Consider the following 21250-nt stretch of genomic DNA (forward strand, 5'->3'; position numbering starts at 1 on the left):
AACTTAATGTAGGAATAATCATTGTTGACTATAGGTCAATACTAATCTTATTGATACTTCATTTTAAATGGTATATTTTTCCAACACATGGTTTGAAATGATTTTGTATATTTGAATATGTGGAATTTTGTTGACTAAGGTCTCTTTAATGTTTTTATATTTCTTGTCCTAAAGTATTAGTTTGCTATACTTTATATATTATCAAATAGAAAGAGGTGCAATAATTATAAACGACCACTGGATGGCAATGTTTACCATTTGAATTTAATGTTTTGCACACTAATTTTATTATGGGAAGATTTTAAAACTATTTTATTTCATTTTGCTGACATTTTAGATAATATTAGCTTAATATAAATGAAATCTATATGACTTTTTTGGGATTAAAGTTTTAAAAGGTTGTTTTTACAACTAATTTATTTATTACTTTTTTTAACTGTATTTAATGGCACTAATTTCACTTTAAAATGCCCTAAATGTTGGAATTAGAATTTAATTGGTTTGATTGATCCTAATTATCCAAGGTATAAAAGGACTGGGCAGATAGGTGCTTTTTATCTGGTGAAGTGCATTTGGTAAAACGAAAACGCAGTGTTGTAAGAGCGTTAATACAGTTTTTCTTTGGCGTGTACGTTTCTCTAGTGTATTGTTTTATCGCTTGTTCGTATTTTGGTTTATTAAAATCCAAGGAAATCAGCAAGGTGTTCCTGTTTCTTTTCCATTACTTGAGGATTGCGGAATCCTACACATATGCACTTTATAGGCACTTAAGCGAGTGCGTGGATCGTGCTATCCCTACAGAACCAAGATGCTATCCTCCAGGAAAAGGAAGCCAGTCTGGAGGTACTCTGCCATAAACAATCTCTACAACAGAAAAAAGAAACTGCTGCAAAAAAGAGTAAAATCCCATGATTGGAGGAACTCTGTGGTCAGCCTGAGTAAGAAGCTGAGATCCCTCATAAAATCCTCCAATGCTAGTTACGAAAACAAAATATACACTGTTTCTAAAGACAACCACAAAGCATTCTATAGCTATGTCAAGAATCTCAGTGGCAACACTCAGATCGCTCTGAGTTATAGTGCAATGGCACTAAATATACAGAATCGACTGATATTGTCAACATCCTGGCAGATCAAGTCATTGCTAACCATAACCCCCTCTCACCCCCTAAAAGGCCCATCTCTATACTAGGAGAATGCAAAGTTCCTGTAATCACGGTTGCACAGGTAAAAACTACACTCTCCAAAGCCAAGAACACAGCATCTATGGGACCTGACAACATCCCAGGGTCCATTCTACACGAACTACAGAAGGAACTAGCACCCCACCTAGGTAACATGTTCAATTATAGCCTTACCTCAGGCTTTGTGCCCACTGGATGGCGTACAGCGACGGTTATCCCACTCCACAAAGGGGGATCCACCACGGAACCCGGGAACTACCGCCCCATTAGCCTGACAAGCCTGGTCTGCAAGGCCATGGAATGTATCATCATGGAACTTATAAACAAAGACATTGGTAATCTCCAAGCTCTGGACCCCACCCACTTCGGGTTTGTAAAAGGCAGATCATGTCTCCTAAACTTGATAGACTTCTTTGAAGCAGTCACCAAAGCCGTAGATGAGGGTAAGGTGGTTTACACAGCCTATCTAGATCTCGCCAAGGCTTTTAACACCACCCCCACTCTAGAATTATAGATAAACTCATTAAACTAGGTGTAAATTCCTATGTCACAAGATGGGATGCCAACTGGCTCACTGACAGAACTCACACTGTGAAGGTACTAGACTCCAAATCCGACTTCAGCCCAGTGACAAGTGAAGTAGAACAGGGTTCAGTCGTGGATCCTCTCCTGTTTGTATCTACTTCTCTGAAGTACAGGCTAACAAAACGTCTTTGGCCAATGAAGTTTGCAGATGACTGCAAACTATGAGCCATAATTGAAACTCCTAACAATGTGCACATCCTACAAAAGGGCCTCACTGAGACAGATACCTGGTGTCAAAGCCATGGCCTGAAGCTCAAGGCCAAAAAGTGCATTGTCATCCCTTTGGCTAAAACTCTGTACCCATGAACTACCACATATGCAGTAGTCTGCTTAACACTGAAAGTGTAATAAGAGACCTTGGGACACAGGTGGAAAATAGTCTCTCCTTTGATAATCACATCGCCACAGTAGTCAGAAAATCCTTCTGTGTGGCACACCTCATCACAAATGGTTTCTCATCTAGGAAAAAAGAGATCATTGTTCCCCTCTACTCGTCACTCATTCGACCCATTATAGAGTACAGTGCTCCTTTTGGTATGCACCTCACAAGACATCTACAACAACTGGAAAGGCCGCAGAATTACCTCACAAAGAGGATTACTGCCCTCAAACAGATGCCCTACGCAGACCGTCTCAAAAAACTCCAGCTTTACTCTGTCGCATATCGCCTACTCAGAGGCAATCTCTGCCTAACTTACAAAGCTATGTCAAACCCAGAGCTGTTGGACATGCTCCACTTAAAGAAATCCCAATTCCTCTGAGCTACACACTCTAGGGACCTAAACCTTGTCACCACAATAAACAGAACAATGCTGGTGGGATAGATTCCTATCCCAGAGACTTCCCATACTCTGGAACAAACTACCAGTCTATATCAAACAAAGCTCCTCATTAGCACTCTTCAAGAAAAATCTTGATGATTGGATGGGAAGTAGGAATTTCACCGTTGGGATCTCCTCTGTGGCTCTGCTCAACAGGGGCACAGGAAAATAATTTTCTTGGGTGGCGAAAGCCAGGGTACCTTTTTGGCTAGGCTTTTATATAGGCCCTAGGACCAATAGCCTAGTACCTACCTATGAACCTATGAAACACTAGCCTTGCTGTAAGGCAGAATGAGGCAAAAGTATGTCATAGATTAGAATACTATCATTTTGTTACATGGTATTATCAACAGGTATCTGTTTTTCTTCTGACTTGAGTAGAAATTACTCCAAATTATGACCAAACAAGTGTGTAAAAGTACAAGTTGTTAACTTTATTCAACCAGAGGAGGGACTGTGGATAGCATTTTATAAAGAGATGAAGGATTTTATCTGGGAGGGGAAAAGGGCAAGAGTCAAGTGAGTAGGTTGATTCTTCCCATAGAACAAGGTGGTTTGGGATTACCTGATTCGTCATCTATGTTATAGAGGGATGAACGACATGGTGTGAGAAGAGGTATGGCTAAAACGAGTTGCTGTCAAAAAGAGATCCAATTTCTCCAGTTTGAGTCCGAGAGGTATCCGGATGGTATTGGAGGAATATACAGGAGTGGATCATTCCTACTGCACGTGTAATTCGCAAAACAGGTCAGAAACGAATTTCAGATGTTAAAACTTGCTCAAATAATTTCTTATTCATAAAATATAAAACAAAACATACAGAACGCTCTAAATGATAGTTAAATAAACCAAAATGTCCGATATTGATAAAAATATTCAAGTTACTACGGAAAATGTTTGAAATAAAGTCCAAATTGCATAAAATGAATAAAATAATGGGAAATGACTGCATTTTCGCTAAGCATGTATTTTTCATATTAAAGATATCTGAGTTATCAGAAGTGTATGAAGTGTTAGCATGTTTGTGCAGTATTACAGTAAAGTTATTTTGCAAGATACAGCCATTTCAGAGCATATTTTGCGAAGTACAGTATTTCGAAGAGTTTATTGTGCATTTGATTGTTAGGAGCTTTCACAGCACAACTTGTTCGTACATAATTACAAGGGCCATATTTTCAGTTTGTTTTTGCATACTTTGTTGGTATGGCAGATGGATTTCCAAAACCCAGTGCACTTGCGTTTGACAGTGATATTGCAGAGAACTGGAGAGTGTTTGAGCAAGAGCACGACATTTTCATAGAGGTTGCATTTTCTGATAAAGATGACTGTACAAAGGCATTTATTCTACTTAATTTACCTGAGTCAAAAGCCATTGAAAGGAAGTGTTCATTTGTGTATGCACCTGATATCTTTGCAGGAGAGGGAGAAAACAGTCATATTGTTGTACCGGCTGAGTCAAGGGAGGATCCTGTGTGCTTAAAATGTAAATTTAGAGAAATGTGTAACCCCCAGACAAACATTACAATGGAAAGGCACCTGTTTTATACAAGGGATCAAAAGTCTGGTGAAACATTTGCAGTATATATAACTGATTTGAGAAATAAGACTAAGACATGCAGATTTAGTGATTTAAGGGATGAGCAGCTGATAAACAACAGACTTGTGTGTGGTATTAAGGATGATGCTGTGAGAAAGATTTTGCTTTGTGAAAGTGATTTGACTTTGAATAAGGCTATTGAGATTTGTTAGATATACGAGCTCACAGAAAAGCACAGAAATATGCTTACAAATAAGAGATGCATGCTTCCAGTAACTTCTAGAGCTCATGTTGCTAGTATGCAGCACATGGTTAAAAGAAATGGACCCAAGCACGTGGCAGCAACTGTAGCCCCTACAGCACTCGCTGGTAAACCCCAGAGCTTTCCAGCAAGTTCCAGAGTTTGCACAGTCTCAGTGAAGCATAAGAATGAAACGGCAAACTCAAAGCATAGGCCCCAACATAGCTTCATTGCCAACTGTCATAATTGTGGTAGAAATCATGAATCTAAAAAGGAAAAATGTTTAGCTTTTGCTCAGCAATGCCACAAATGCAGTAAGTGGAATCATTTCAAGAGGCTTTGTAAATCAAAAGGCACACATTATTTTATTAAAAGGGAATATTTCAAGAAACAAGTTGATCAATTAAAAGCTGTGACCCTAAATCACATACTTTATGTTGATGGTGCTAAATGAAACAGTCAATGCAGTAAATTTATGGGCCAAGAATGAAGTATTTTGTACTGTTCAGTTAAATGGAAAACCTACAGAGTTCAACGTTGACACAGATTCAAAGTGCAGTGTTATGTCAGCAGAAACATTTGCTTAGAGTGTGGAAAAATGAAAGGCTTGATTTGGCAAGTTGTGCAAAGCTTGCTTCTTATTCTAGTGAAGGAATTCATACTGAAGGCTCAGTAGTGCTTTCTTGTTACTCTGCTGGGAGAAGTTACGATTTGTTATTTAATGTTGTCAAGAGACATGTTCAGTCGTTATTAGAGCTCAGAGATAGTTTGAAAATGGGACTGCTTTCATTTAATAAGGAAGTCCATCATGTTAGCTTGAAAGACCAGATCACTACTCTAATTTCGCCCAACATATTTTTTCTACCTACACTGATCTTGTCGAAGACAAACTATGCAAGCTTCCAGTTGTGTATTCCATGAAGTTAGACCCAGATGTCAGTCCAGTTGTCAGGCCAGCCCGGAAAGTTCCAACAACTATGCAGGACAGAGTCAAAGCCAAGCTAGATAAAGTGATGTGACGAGGTTTGATTTGTCCAGTAGATGAACCAACTGAGTGGATATCTTCCATCGTAGTAGCTCATAAGAAAAGCTCAGATGACATCAGAATATGTATTGATCCACTAGATTTGAACAAAGCATTAAAAAGACCTCGTCATCCAATGCGCACAGTCGAAGAAGTTGTAGCTCTGATGCCAAATGCCACTGTTTTTTCTGTCTTAGATGCAAAGAGTTCATTTTGGCAAATTTTACTTGATAAGAAATCCTCATTGTTAGCTACTTGCAGTACTTCGTTTGGAAGGTACAGATTTTTGAGAATGCCATTTGGGATACATTCGTCAAGTGAAGTCTTTCAACATGCAATGGAGCAAATTATTTCTGGGTATCCTTGTGCTATTATAGTAGACATACTAGTAGGAGGTAATGGTGAAGCTGAGCATGACAGAAACCTCAGAAAAGTTCTGGAAAGAGCATGTCAAATGAATCTTAAGCTCAATCCACAGAAATGCAAATTTAGGCTACAAGAAGTTACTTACATTGGTCATTTATCTACCAGTTCAGGCTTATGACCAGACCCTTCTAAGCAAATAGCCATTCTCGAGGTGCCAGCTCCAGGCAATGTTCAAGCCTTGCAATATTTTCTTGGCATGATTATCTAGGCAAGTTCATTCCAGACTTCAGCCAACTTTCAGCACCACTCAGAGAGCTGACACGTAATGACGTATTCTGGTCTTGGTTAGAACAGCACCAAAGATCATCTGATATCCTGAAACAGAGAATTGCCAGTCCACCTAGTCTCAGATACTATGATGTTCACAAGCCAGTCACTGTCTCATGTGATGCTTCGAGATTTGGTGTAGGTACAGTCATTCTACAAGAGGGTCGGCCTATTGCCTAAGCATCGGGAACTCTTACCCAAACTGAAATGCAGTATGCTCAGATCGAGAAAGAGCTTTTGGCAATTTTGTTTGCATGTTCAAAATTCCTTGATTATGTTTATGGTAGACCTATCCAGATTGAAACAGACCACCAACTTCTAGTCACTATTTTGAGAAAGCCTATACATACAGCTTCAGCCAGATTGCAACGTATGATGTTGAGATTGCAGAAGTATCATTTCATTCTTGTCTACAAGAAAGGCAAACTTCTTTATCTTGCTGATACATTACCCAGATTGCCCAGAAACACCACTGAACAGCATGAGAATGAGAACCTTAATTTTTGAAGTCGTGGATGTGAGAAACTTTTCTTCCACACGTCTTGATGAGCTGAGAGATTACACAGCCACAGATTCTGTTTTACAGAGGTTGAACAACTTTATTCAACAAGGATGGCCATCAGAGCAATCTAGTTTACCTCAAGAAGTGCAAACTTATTTTCCATGTAGAGATGAGATTTTGTCTGACAATGGTATCATTCTGAAAGGTGAAAAGTAATTATTCCAAAGTCCTTGCAACAAGAGTACATTGCTGTCTTGCATCATGGTCACCCAGGAGCAGAATCTACCAAAAGAAGGGCAAGAGGTGCAGTATTTTGGTCTTGTATGTCACAAGATATTGAGAGTATTACCTTGTTGTGTGTGTAATAGTACTAAGTCACATCAACAGAACCACTTTAGCTAAATCAGATTCCTGAACTACCTTGGTCGACAGTAGCTACTGACATTTTTGAATGGAATGGTCAATATTATTTGGTGTTAGTAGACTCTTATTCAAATTGGTTCGAGATTGACCTTTTTCCAAATCTACTATCCAATACTGTCATCACTAAGATAAAGCGTCATTTTGCAGTCCATGGTAGTCCGCACAAAGTTATTTCTGACAATGGCACACAGTTTACAAGCCAACAGTTCAAAAGATTTGCTGAAGAGTGGGACTTTACTCATGTCATGAGTAACCCAGAGTATACACAGTCAAATGGCTTAGCAGAACATGCAGTCCAAAGTGCAAAACAGTTACTAGAGAAGTCAAAATGAAAGAATAGTGGTTTTCTTGTATCTCAGAAGTATTCCTCATGATAAACATCTTGGTTAACCTGCCTAGAGACTTCTGTCGAGACAAACCAGAACCACGTTACCATTCAGCAGTCAATTGTTGGTTCCATGTGTCAAGAACAACAGGTCAGTGAAAACTAATCTGTTAAAGAAGCGTTTAACCCAGAAGTCCTACTACAATAAGACCAGCAAACCACTCAGTCCATTACGAGAAGGAGAAGTGGTAAGGACACAAACGTCCAGAGGTTATGATCAGATTGGAGTCGAGAAGAATATTTTCTCAGAGCTAAGATCATACATTGTGGAATCACAAGGAGTAGAGTTTAGGTGAAATCGGAAACATTTGATGCCGGTGTCTGAGCCTGTACCACAGCACATAGCGTGTGAAAAAGACTCTTTTTATCTCAAAGTGAGTTATCAAGTGTTCCAGTTCCAGAGAATATTCCCGTTCCTGTGATGAATCCAGAAGTTCCTGCTAAGAGTTGTTCACCGCAGACTTTCCCTGTTGCTAAACCCAGTCCAGATTATGTTACCAGTTACGTTTGCATCTCCAGACCATGTTATAGATACACGGCAACTTGAACATGAAACATTGTGTTTGTTTCTAATGTCTATAGTAATGCATGTCTTAATTCCAGTGTTATTTTCAGCTAAGGGCAATCTTTTTAAGAGAGAGGATGTAGCTTAATGTGCGTGTATGTACCTTTAACAAGCTATCTGGGCTTGCACAAGTGTATAAATACTGAGCACTTGCGAGCCTGACTGACATTTTGTAGTAAGCTATTAAGATGCAAGTATGTATGTCTGTAAGGTCTGTCTGTTAGTTTGTTTATATTTTATGATGCTGCTATCCATCCTGATGTGTTTCTATGTAATAAAGCATCTAAACTAACTGCCCTGCCTGTGCGTCATCTATGTTAATGAGGGACAAGCGACAGATCCTAAGTGAAAGATCAGCACTGGTAGAGTTTTTAGTAGAATCTAGAACGGCAGTTGTGCTTAAAAAAGGGATAGTTAGAGGGGCATATAAAATAGTGCATGATAACTAGAGAAATCCGTCAGAGGAGGTTAGAAAGGATTGGGAAGAGAGGTTAGTAAGCAATTCACAAAGAAGCAATGGGGGGGGGATATAGGTATTGGCTCCCAAACATGCAACAAAGTCTAGAAGATTTAGAATCTTTGCTTGGAAGTGTTTGTATAGGTGTTTGTATACCCCAAGCAGATTCCAAAGAATTTTTCCTGAGGTAGATTGCAGATGTTGTCGCTGTGATGAGGAAGAAAGAGGTAACTGGAAACATATGTTTTGGGAGTGTAATGAGTTGGCAGACTTTAAAACTTCCTGCAGACTTGTGTGTCAGATACTGGGTGAGCAAACTGATGTAGCTAAGAATTATTTTTTGAGCTATGATACAGAATAGGAATTGCCTGGACATAGTAAGACCTTGCCGAGTCCAAGGTTGCCGCCAAAGAAGCAATTACTAGAAAATGGAAATCTGAGTCTAAACCAACTGTACAAGAAGTAGTGAATATATTAACAGAGATAAAACAACTGGAAATGGGATAGTTAGAAAAGAGTAGGAAGGAGCAAATCGCATAGAAAAATGGGAATTGTGGGAGTAATACATGCAGAAGAATAAGGTTTAAAAGAAGGTGGGATTTGAATGATATATATAATGTTTGACTATGACTGGATAGGTTATAAGTGATGTACAATGTTTGTAACTAAAATTATGTCAATATGGTTTGTTTTTATTTATATAAATGTATGATTGCCTATGTCATATGTTATTTAATAAAGGTGCTTCTTGTTTAAAAAAAAGTATGATCATTACAAAATGTTAAGAATGCTGGTTGTATACAGTGTTATGAATCTTTATTATACTGTATAAAATGGAAGAACAAGTGAATTTGACTAATTGTTTAACATAAAAGTACAAATAGATTTACTTATTCTATAACAACGGCTTTCTGTAAGTGAAATTTTCTTATCTGAATTACTTCTCTGTAATCGGATTACTTTTATTTTTGCTGTCTGTGTAATTGTGCATTTCCACGCAGGTCATAGCTGAAAAAGGTCCTCTGACCAGAGAGTTCACCCGGTCAATAAAGAAAAAATTTTTTTTTATTTCATTTTATTCTCACAAATTATCTATGGTATGATACAGTTAATATACAGTTATTGAGAATGGGGATGGGTAAGGCCAGTCTAACCAAATGGGATACGTTATTTCAAGAAACTGGTTAGGCTTTAAAAGGGCCCGTAATGGCAGCTAGCCTAGTACTTACCTATGAACCTATAAATTTATTCCCTGATTTGAGCGAGACTGGGCATCTCTCAGAAGATCTATAAAATGCATTTTATTTAGGAGAGTCTACGTGAAGTCCAGGATCACTACTCATCTAGTTTGAGGATTCTACATTTTTCATCTGTTTATGATTTTTATTCTGGAATTTACAGTGCAATGGAAAAAGTATTTGCCCCCTTCTTGATTTCTTATTTTTTTGCATGTTGTCACACTTAAATGTTTCAGATCATCAAACAAATATAAATTTTAGACAAAGATAACCCTAGTAAACACAAAATGCAGTTTTTAATTGATGATCTTATTTATTAAGGGGAAAAAAATATCCAAACCTACATGGCCCTATGTAAAAAAGTAATTTCCCTCTAAACCTAATAACTGGTTGTGCCACCCTTAGCAGCAACTCCAGTCAAGCGTTTGCGATAACTGGCGATTAATCTTTCACATTGCTGTTGAGGAATTTTGGCCCACTCTTCTTTGCAGAATTGTTTTAATTCAGCCATATTGGAGTGTTTCCAAGCATGAACCGCCTTTTTAAGGTCATGCCACAGCATCTCAATTGGATTCAAGTCCGGACTTTGACTAGGCTACTCCAAAACCTTCATTTTGTTTTTTTTTAAGCCATTCAGAGGTGGACTTGCTGGTGTGTTTTGAATCATTGTCCTGCTGCAGAACCCAAGTGCACTTCAGCTTGAGGTCATGAACTGATGGATGGCCATTCTCCTTAAGGATTTTTTGTTAGAGAGCAGAATTCATGGTTCCATCAATCACAGCAAGTCGTCCTGGTCCAGAAGCAGCAAAGCAGCCCCAGACCATCACACTACCACCACCATGTTTGACTGTTGGCATGATGTACTTTTTCTGAAATGTTTTACTTTTCTGCCAGATGTAACGGAACACACACCTCCCAAAAAGTTTAACTTTTGTTTCGTCAGTCCGCAGAATATTTTCCCTAAAGTCTTGGGATCATCAAGATGTTTTTTGGCAAAAGTGAGATGAGCCTTTATGTTCTTTTTTGTCATTAGTGGATTTCGGCTTGGAACTCTGCCATGCATGCCATTTTTGCTCAGTCTCTTTCGTATGGTTGAGTCATGAACACTGACTTTAACTGAGGCCTGCAGTTCTCTAGATGTTGTTCTGGGTTCTTTTGTGACCTCTTGGATGAGTCGTTGCTGCGCTCCTGGGGTAATTTATGTAAGCCGGCCACTCCTGGGAAGGTTCACCACTGTTTCATGTTTTCTCCATTTATGGATAATGTCTCTCACCGTAGTTCGCTGGAGACCCAGAGCTTTAGAAATGGCTTTGTAACCTTTTCCAGACTGATAGATGTCAATTACTGTTTCTCATCTGTTCCGGAATTTCTTTAGATCACGGCATGATGTCTTCCTTTTTGGGATCTTTTGGCCTACTTCACTTTGTCTAACAGGTTCTATTTAAGTGATCTCTTGATTCAACAGGTCTGGCAGTAATCATGCCTGGGTGTGGCTAGTGAAGTTGAACTCAGCTTTCCCAAAAATGTGATTAACCACAGTTACTTCATGATTTAAAAAAAGGGGGGGGGGGGCAATTACTTTTTCACATAGGACCATGTAGGTTTGGATAGTTTTTTTTCCTTAGTAAATAAAATTATCACTTAAAAACTGCATTTTGTGTTTACTTTGGTTATTTTTGTCTAATATTTAAATTTGTTTGATGATCTGAAACATTTTTGTGTGACAAACAAGCAAAGAAATAAGAAATCAGGAAGGGGCAAATACTTTTTCATTGCACTGTATGTACAAAACAGAAATTTAAGTATTTAAATATTTTGCACAGCTAATGATGTCAGTTATCAGAAGCTGTTTGTCATTAATCAAGTTGCTTTAGATTAGAATATTGCTTAAGCAGTATCTCTGCTTTCATGGAGTAGCATGGTTTTTGGATAGATGCTGGCCACCCTATTTTTGATATTGCTGCATGCCAGAACTGTGCCATGGAAGATTCTTTATTTAATATTTTCACCCAAAACTAATGTAGCATTTTCTTCAGCTTAAAGGATTCATATTATATAATCAACTTCCAGACCACTTGAAATATTATTCCTTCCCAGCATGTTGATATTAAGTGAATGCTTCACACCTATAGTCCCTGTGACATATACATTCCACTTCACACAGCCATGAGCACAAGTGCTGTCTGGATCTGAATCTAGGCTTTGATGTACATAATCAGAGGTGTCAGTCCTGCTAACATGAACATCCATCACTGTTTTATGGAAGCTATCTGAATCTAGGCTCTGATGTACATAATGTCAGGTGTCCGTCCTGCTAACATGAACATCCATCACTGTTTTATGGAAGCTATCTGAATCTAGGCTCTGATGTACATAATCTCAGGTGTCAGTCCTACTAACATGAACATCCATCACTGTTTTATGGAAGCTATCTGAATCTAGGCTTTGATATACATAATGTCAGGTGTCAGTCCTGCTAACATTTACATCCATAACTGTTTTATGGAAGCTATCAGAATCTAGGCTCTGGTGTACATAATATCAGGTGTCAGTCCTGCTAACATGAACACCCATCACTGTTTTATGGAAGCTATCAGAATCTAGGCTCTGATGTACATAATATCAGGTGTCAGTCCTGCTAACATGAATATCCATCACTGTTTTATGGAAGCTATCTGAATCTAGGCTCTGATGTACATAATGTCAGGTGTCAGTCCTGCTAACATGAACACCCATCACTGCTTTATGGAACCTATCTGAATCTAGGCTCTGATGTACATGTCAGGTGTCAGTCCTGCTAACATGAACACCCATCACAGTTTTATGGAAGCTATCTGAATCTAGGCTCTGATGTACATAATGTCAGGTGTCAGTCCTGCTAACATGAACACCCAGCACTGTTTTATGGAAGCTGTCTGAATCTAGGCTCTGATGTGCATAACGTCAGGTGTCAGTCCTGCTAACATGAACATCCATCACTGTTTTATGGAAACTATCTGAATCTAGGCTCTGATGTACATAATCTCAGGTGTCAGTCCTGCTAGTATGAACACCCATCACTGTTTTATGGAAGCTATCTGAATCTAGGCTCTGATGTACATAATCTCAGGTATCAGTCCTGCTAACATGAACATCCATCACTGTTTTATGGAAGCTATCTGAATCTAGGCTCTGATGTACATAATGTCAGGTGTCAGTCCTGCTAACATGAACATTCATCACTGTTTTATGGAAGCTGTCTGAATCTAGGCTCTGATGTGCATAATGTCAGGTGTCAGTCCTGCTAACATGAACATCCATCACTGTTTTATGGAAGCTATCTGAATCTAGGCTCTGATGTACATAATGTCAGGTGTCAGTCCTGCTAACATGAACACCCATCACTGTTTTATGGAAGCTATCTGAATCTAGGCTCTGATGTACATAATGTCATGTGTCAGTCCTGCTAACATGAACATTCATCACTGTTTTATGGAAGCTGTCTGAATCTAGGCTCTGATGTACATAATGTCAGATGTCAGTCCTGCTAACATGAACATTCATCACTGTTTTATGGAAGCTGTCTGAATCTAGGCTCTGATGTACATAATGTCAGGTGTCAGTCCTGCTAACATGAACATTCATCACTGTTTTATGGAAGCTGTCTGAATCTAGGCTCTGATGTGCATAACGTCAGGTGTCAGTCCTGCTAACATGAACATCCATCACTGTTTTATGGAAGCTGTCTGAATCTAGGCTCTGATGTGCATAACGTCAGGTGTCAGTCCTGCTAACATGAACATCCATCACTGTTTTATGGAAGCTATCTGAATCTAGGCTCTGATGTACATAATGTCAGGTGTCAGTCCTGCTAACATGAACATCCATCACTGTTTTATGGAAGCTATCTGAATCTAGGCTCTGATGTACATAATATCAGGTGTCAGTCCTGCTAACATGAACATCCATCACTGTTTTATGGAAGCTATCTGAATCTAGGCTCTGATGTACATAATCTCAGGTGTCAGTCCTGCTAACATGAACATCCATCACTGTTTTATGGAAGCTATCTGAAAAGCAGCTTCATACTTTACTGGGACTCTCCATGGCATCATTTGTTCCCAAACACTCTTCAAGTTAAACAAGCTAGTCTTGAAGTTCCCAGGTTACCTGCAGCACAAGTAGATGTTCTTTATTAGTTCCCCTAGATTGACACACACACATTTTTGGTCTTCATATAAAATTGTAAAAAGTCATGTGGAAAGCTTGAATTGGTATTGGTACTAGTTAGTGTTAAACCAGTGCTGGTAACCAAGATAAAGCCCTGGCAGCCAGAGTTCAGTTAGTGGTGTGGTACTTGATAGCACCATCAGGGTTGGATATACACATATTAGGAAGGAAGGCGGTCTGCTTACTGCATAATTCCCTCAGAGGAGGGGCTGGGATATAAATACACAGTGTAGCGGTGGCCAGTAAACTTGCCAAGCCAGCAATATGTGGTAGCCATCATAGTGGGGATGTAGACCCATGTGCATAAAGGTTTTGTGAGCCTCTACAGTGACGTGGCTAAACTGTCACTTTGCTCCCGAGGTTGGGTTTAGGTAGGCCATAACATATACCTTCCTTGTAGGGGTGCCATTGAGGACAGAAATCACCTTTGTGGCTGCCTTAATGAATATCCCCCCACTGAGGCAGCTGTTTTCATGATATTAGAAAAAATTCTCAGTTAAAGTCCCCAAATGATATGGACATCCTACAGAAGGGCCTCGCTGAGACAGATGCCTCGTGTCAGAGCCATGGCCGCAAACTCAATGCCAAAAAGTGCAGTGTCATCCCCTTTGGTAAAAACTCTGTACCCATGAACTACCCCATAGGCAGCAATCTACTTAACACCAAATGTGTGATAAGAGACCTTGGGACCCAGGTGGACAGTAGTCTCTCCTTTGATAGTCACATTGCCACAGTAGTCAGGAAGTCTTTCTACATGGCGCACCTCATCATAAAAGGGTTCTCATCCAGGAAAAAAGAGGTCATTGTTCCCATCTACTCGACACTCATTAGATCCATTATAGAGTACAACGCCCCTTTTGGAATGTACCTTACAAGACATCTGCAGCAAGCTGGAAAGGCCACAGAAGTACCTCACAAAGAGGATTACTGGCCTCAAACAAATGCCCTACACTGACTGCATTAAAAAACTCCAGCTTTACTCCGTAGCATATCACGTACTCCGAGGTGATCTCTGCCTAACATATATAGCTATGTCAAACCCAGAGCTGTTGGACATGCTACACCTATAGAAACCCCAATCTCTCCAAGCTTCACGCTCTAGGGACCTAAATCTTGTCACCACAATAAACAGGACATGCTGGAGGGATTGATTCCTGTCCCAGAGACTTCCCATACTCTGGAACAGGCTACCCATCTATGTCAAGCAAAGTTCTTCATTAGCACTCTTCAAGAAAAATCTTGATGAGTGGATGGGAAATAGGAAACACACCCCGGGGATCACTTCTGTCTCTCTTCTTGGCAGTGGCACAGGAAAATAACTTTCTTGGGTGGCGTAAGCAAGGGAACTGTGTTTGCTAGGCTTACATAGGCCCTTGGGCCGATAGCCTAGTACCAACCTATGAACCTATAATTTTTAGGGTAGCTTGCAGGTTCACTCTTAAGTAGGAGCATTGTTTTGCCTGTGTATAATATTCTGTATGGTTGTTATTCTCCTTACGGATCTGCGTCCAAAATCCAACTCTGTTTATTTCTCGACCCCCTTGCTCACAAGCTGTTTTTTTATTGTAGTTATTAAAACTATTTCTGGTGGTCCATTCATTTTGGATTTGCTTGAAATTTTTAGCATTACGGGATTCACTATGTGAACTAGTTTTTTTTTTTTTAGTTTTGTTGTTGTAGATTGCATGGACACACGTTCTTGTTTTGGATTATTTCTTGACACCCCCCCCCCCCACCAATTCATTATCATCCCTTTCCATTCTGAATTATAACCTTCTGCTTGTGTTATGTATGTGAGCTATAACTGTGTAGCTCTAAAGTCTCACTTCAAATCAGGTAATCCCAAACCACCTTGTCCCACTAACTCTTACCCTCTTTCCCTCCCAGATAAATTCCTTCAACTCTTAGTGTCCACAAGTCCTCTGATTGATAAAAATATACCTGACTTCAGCTTTCTCAGTTTTGTATTATCTTTTGTTTTGTCTTTTCTGATATATCCCTTGCTGCCATAACAGAAGCCTTTTTAATCCATACTATTAAATACTTAATCTTATTATGTCCCCATAAATATGGGTATTGCTGAACCAGTTTGTGTGTAGGTAAATAATTTACGGCAGTAGCCTTTGTTTTATCTTCAGTAATTTTATATCCTGAAAAGACTTGAAACTGCCTTAAAATGTGCCTCAACACTGGGGTGTCCCTTTCTGGTATCAGGTAAAAATCTCTGCAAACAAAGCCAGCTTTTCTTGATTACCATATTAGTTATATCCTTGCATTTCTGAGTCCCTTATTTTCTCTGACCGTGACTCTCATTATAAAACAAATGTTTAAGGGGAAAGAGGACACACTTGCCTGGTTCCTCTGTTCAAACACAACGTACCAGAGAGGAACCCTCCAAGTTTAATTATATCCTTTGATCCTTTGTTTATCTTCCTAATTAACCTTATTATTGTATCAGGGAATGCAAATTCTGCCATTACCCTTATTAGGTTACTCTGTCAAATGCTTTCTCTGCATCAAGACCCACCAGTGCCAGCAGTACTTTCTTACATTTTGCTTTCCTGTGGATCATCATTGTTCTGTTAATGTTATATGTTTGCCTCCCCTGCACAAAACCACACTTATGCATATCTATTAATTTTCTTATAGCTAGTATAGATGTAAGCTGTTTATAATCATGGTTTAAAATTAAAATGGGTTGATATAAAGTTGGGTCGGATGGATCTTTATCATCCTTAAGTATTACAGCCACCACAACTTTCTTACAAGGTGTTGATACTTCCCCTCCTTTTTAAAACTGTTAAAACCTTCCAGATTTTTATCACTTTCTTCCCTCCTAACTTCCACAAGAATACCCTCTGTTTCTGTAGACATTCCTGCAGATTGATTGTACATCACCATTTGTATCTCATCTCTTCATATCTTAATTGTTAGTTGTTGGGCCTCATCTTCCTCTAACCTTGAAAAAATTAAGTCTTCCGTAAATCCTTTTACATGCCCTTAATTCAAAACTCCTTGGTAACAAACTTCCATGAATAGAAGCTAGACGCAAAAGTCTTTCAAAAATTGACTAACATTGGATATTCTAGACAGATCAGTTGACTTTACTGTCGACCTACCAGCTTACAAAGCTTTATACCAGATGCCCATGCAAGAAACCTGGGCAGTGAATATAGTTTCACTGTGTCGGAAAAAGAGGCTGCTGTGACACCCCTCCCTTCTTCTTCATCCAAGACCCTTCTCAAAGTGGAAAAGAGCAAATTTCACCCAAATTTTCCTCCATGGCTAAGACATTCTTATTTCTTCCTGCTATTGTTCTTAAGTAGGGAAGGCGCAATGGTTCTTCCTATTCCCTGCACACCGCTAACTTAGCAAGAGTACTCTAGTGTATCCAAATGTAAAGGATTTAAGATTAGCAGCCTAGAAGCTAGGATGCAGATTCTGTGCTCGGACTATTTTATGTGACAGGATGGACTAGACCTTTGTCATGTTGTAATGACAGTGGCATTCATCTAAAGACAGCTTCAGTTCAGGATGTTTTGCTCTATTTGGCAAACCTTTTTGACTTTGACCTGCGACATGCTTCTGTAAAAATGCATGTTTCAGTTTAGCTTGCCTGCCCTAGAGTCACCATTGGCATCAGACTCTAAGGTCAGTAAGGAGAGCAATCTCCACTTGGAATCTTAACTGTGTAGTAGAGAAATTGACCGTACAGTGGCAACCATGAACACAGTTTGTCTGTTTTTTGTACTGGAAAACATTATGTTGTCAGTTACTTCAGCAAGAAGTATCTCTGAGTGATGCCTTACTTTTCCTCAGCGGGAGGTGACATTTAGAACAAATTCATCCTTTTCCACCCAGTGTAGTCTCTGAGCTGGCATAGAACCCAGACATCAAGGTACTAATGTTCTAAGTTTCAGAGCAAGAGAGAGAAAATCCAGCCCTTAAACATGCAGAGATAGCTGAGTTACAACACTGAGTAAACAAGGGACCTCTGGCAAAGGGACCAGGCAAGCCAGTCTCCAAGCAAACTCTCAAAGTGCTAAACTAATTACACTGCTTTCTGGTATGACCAGCATGGGAAAACCCTACAGGAGAAGGTTAAAGTTAATTCCAGTAGTGGCAGCCATCACAGTTGCCTTTTTCATAAATATATCTGCACAAAATTTTTATCAAGCAGTCATTTGGACTTATAGCCATTCCTTCTGTGGGCATTATCAACATGACCTTCTCTTGAGGAGCAGCTCAGGATTTGGCTCTGCAGTGTTAAAAGCTGTGTGTATTCCACCACCCTGCATCTGTGGCCAAGGTACAATACTGCCTTAAGAAGTCTTCTCAAGCATTTTGAATTATACTGCAGCAGTGATCCTTACGATGAACAGAGTACAATTCCATGAACATATTTGCCAAAAGAGTATATATTTTTTTTAATACAAAGATCACTATTGCACTGTAGACTTCCTCCCCTCAGGCCCCTGTGAATGTCACTTTCCCCCTCTAGTCAGAATTTCAGACACAGAAAAGTAGAGCTAGTGCGTCACGGCTCCTTACATTAAGTGCAAAGTCAATGCTTTCAGCTCTGACACTTCAGAAATTGATGTGTAATTCTACCCCCCCCCCTCCAAAAGGCAAATTTTGAAATTCTGCTTCATCTCTTTCACACATATTCTATAAATTGACACCAAGATCACCATACCTTATAGTAGGAAAAAAATATTCTAAGATACCACAATCCTGCAATTAGTATGTATTCGTATTTACATTAAAATGTTTGCCATTCTCAGGATCACAGTTACTGCCTCAGCTTTTTAATTAGAACACTTGACTATGTTGTACCTTTTGGTCATTCTGCCCACTATTTTAAACACTAATAATCTTGTCTGAGCAAGGTAGTCCCCCAATGTTAGTCTTGTTCAACCAGAAGAGAAATAGATGGTGCAGGCTTCTGGTACGGAGGTCAGGTCAGATCAGATGTTAGCCTGTGACAAATTACCAAGTATTGTGAATGCTTCTGCAGCAGTGATCTTTGTATTCAGACATCTGCTATTGTGTTTATGCTCATGTAAATGTATTTTTGGTCCTAATGTTTTTAGTTACAGTCTAATGTTATAAGGCTAGTAGTGTTCCTAAGGCAAGTGTGGCAATATGAACAATGATTAAACTGTAATAATTTTTTTATATATTTGATTTAATGCAATATATTTAAGTCTCAGATTTTTTTTCCAAACAGTACAAATGTACATCTCAAATTCTGAGCTGAAGCCTCAGATACGCTGTATGAGGAACAGAAAATAAAAAGCTTAATACTTTTCTATTAGTAATGATCCGTTAACTGAAACTTGGATGCATTTACATTTCCACAGGATCCAGATCTAGAAGAAAAGAGAAAGGCTGAGTTGGAAAAAATAAAGAAGAAAAATAGAAAATTTAAAAGCATGATCCAGGAAACACTGCAACAGAAAAGAAAAATGCAGATGAAAAAAAAAGCTACAGAAGAAAGATAAAATTGTATAGTAATCAGAAAGTAAGAACATGAAGCATTTTTTCACAGTACTGTGTAAAATAGACACAAGAGCACATAACAGCTTATAAAAACTCCATTTGACAGAATGAATTTGAGAACTTAAAAAGAAAATAAATTGCTCTCAACCAGATCTATTTTTGTCAAATTCTGCAAGAATTGTAGTACAAAAATAAAGGTCCATCTTAGAAGATTTGCAATGTTTACCTATTTTTTTGTAAATTTTATAATTGAAGTTTGATAAAAAGAATGACCCTAACCTTTTTACAATAAAAAAAATCATGTATTGCAACAACAGTCTTTACTGGCTCTTTATTTGAAGTGGAAGGGCCTAGTTTATTACCTGTAGAGGTGTTTTCAAGAGATGCTGAGACCAAGATGGCTGCCATTAGGAGCTCTGTGCTGTAAGAGTTAGGACCTTATAAACCCAGTTGCCAAACAGTATCAAATTTTCAGTGGAGGTGATGAAATCTGCAGTGAATCAGGGACGTTATGAAGTGAAAGACATTCTGTATATGATGTCACTTACACTGCAATCAGTTCTTATCTGTTTTAGAGCCTGGGTAATCTAGGCAGCCAGGTATGAAACTCCATGCAGATATCACCAGATGAAATCTAATTGGATAAATCTAAGGGAATTTGACTGGGATTTGCAAATACTGAAAGAAAATTCCTTGCTACAGTGATGCCTTTTATGGTGTACTACTGATTCCTATCTTAGCACAAACTGCCCGTGATCATAGTGATAAAGCCAGCTGCAAGTGTTCATGGACTTAGGGTATCAGAACCTTTAGTTCAAGCATGATTGATCATAGGTGTTGTAGTCTAACTCTTTTAAGATACATTTTTAAAGACCGTCTTGAATGTAGTTGAGGGACTCTAGCGGCAGCAGCCAGCACCAAGGAAAAAAGCCTTAGAGGTCACAAAAGTTTGGTGTATCCACTTATTTTTTTTTCTCTATAGTGTTGTTTCATAGGATCATAGGATATACAAATTAAGTAGACTGGAGGTCATCTGCACCTCACCAGTAAGCACCATCTGGCTCTTTCTCCTTTTTCAGGGTGGGTAAGTCCTGATGTAAATTTAAGGGTACCATCCAGTCATCCATGCTACATTTGAAGGATGACAGGAAATCACATTACTTGACCTGAAGGGGAAGTCTATTCCAGGGCAGGGGAGGCACTAGGTGATAAACTTATCCCTTAATCTCATTTTATTTCCTTCTTGATGCATGCTTAGATCTCTGGGTGTGGTACTGGCTGCACTATTTGACTTACTAAAAAAAGAGGTTAAGGGATAAACAAGATTCCTAAGATCACAAGAAGCAAAGCACAGATCTCTACTCAGGAACTAATAGGATGCAAAGTATAGGGACAAGCATTCCAGTCTCAGCTGGTAGCTAAGATTTTTGGTACTAGAGGTTATTTTTGTTAGGGACCTCTGTGGCTTTTCAAGTTTTTTAATCTGTGTACTGTGATACATGCCAAAGGATGCATTATATTCTATAATGGATCTGACTAAGGCAGAACATAAACAAGCAATGATTCCTTGAATATAGAACTGATGGCATTGGAAATTAGTTGTAAATAATAGAAGGATTCCCTGACTACAGTCACAACATGATGGTCAGAGGAGAAAGAGCTATCTACCCAGGTGTCAAAAATGTCCAATCACTGTCACGTTTGATAATGGGGTGTTGTCAATGTGGCAGGTTGCAGTAATTTGCTGTTTCTCAAAGGGGATGGTACTACATTTCATACCATTTTGTTCACACCTATTTTGTGTGCATCGGGTGTTTTCTCGTATTAATTCAGTTTGAGGGTTATTTATATCTTTGAGAGATCTGGTAACTAAGCCCAGTTTGT

At 39.0% G+C, this 21250-nt stretch overlaps 1 protein-coding gene across 1 annotated transcript in view; it reads left to right on the forward strand.

Annotated features, from left to right (window-relative positions):
* Positions 1–19677, forward strand: part of DDX49 (DEAD-box helicase 49) — a 341216-nt gene extending 321539 nt beyond the window's left edge. The window contains exon 13 of the mRNA XM_044053852.1: positions 19228–19677. Coding sequence (XP_043909787.1) covers positions 19228–19368 — 141 coding nt within the window. The 3' untranslated portion in view covers positions 19369–19677. The remainder of the gene's footprint in view (positions 1–19227) is intronic.
* The last annotated feature ends 1573 nt before the right edge of the window (positions 19678–21250 follow it).

Source organism: Protopterus annectens, chromosome 13.part0, assembly GCF_019279795.1.
Source record: "Protopterus annectens isolate FY-2018-M chromosome 13.part0, PAN1.0, whole genome shotgun sequence".
NCBI classification, from domain to species: Eukaryota; Metazoa; Chordata; order Ceratodontiformes; family Protopteridae; genus Protopterus; species Protopterus annectens.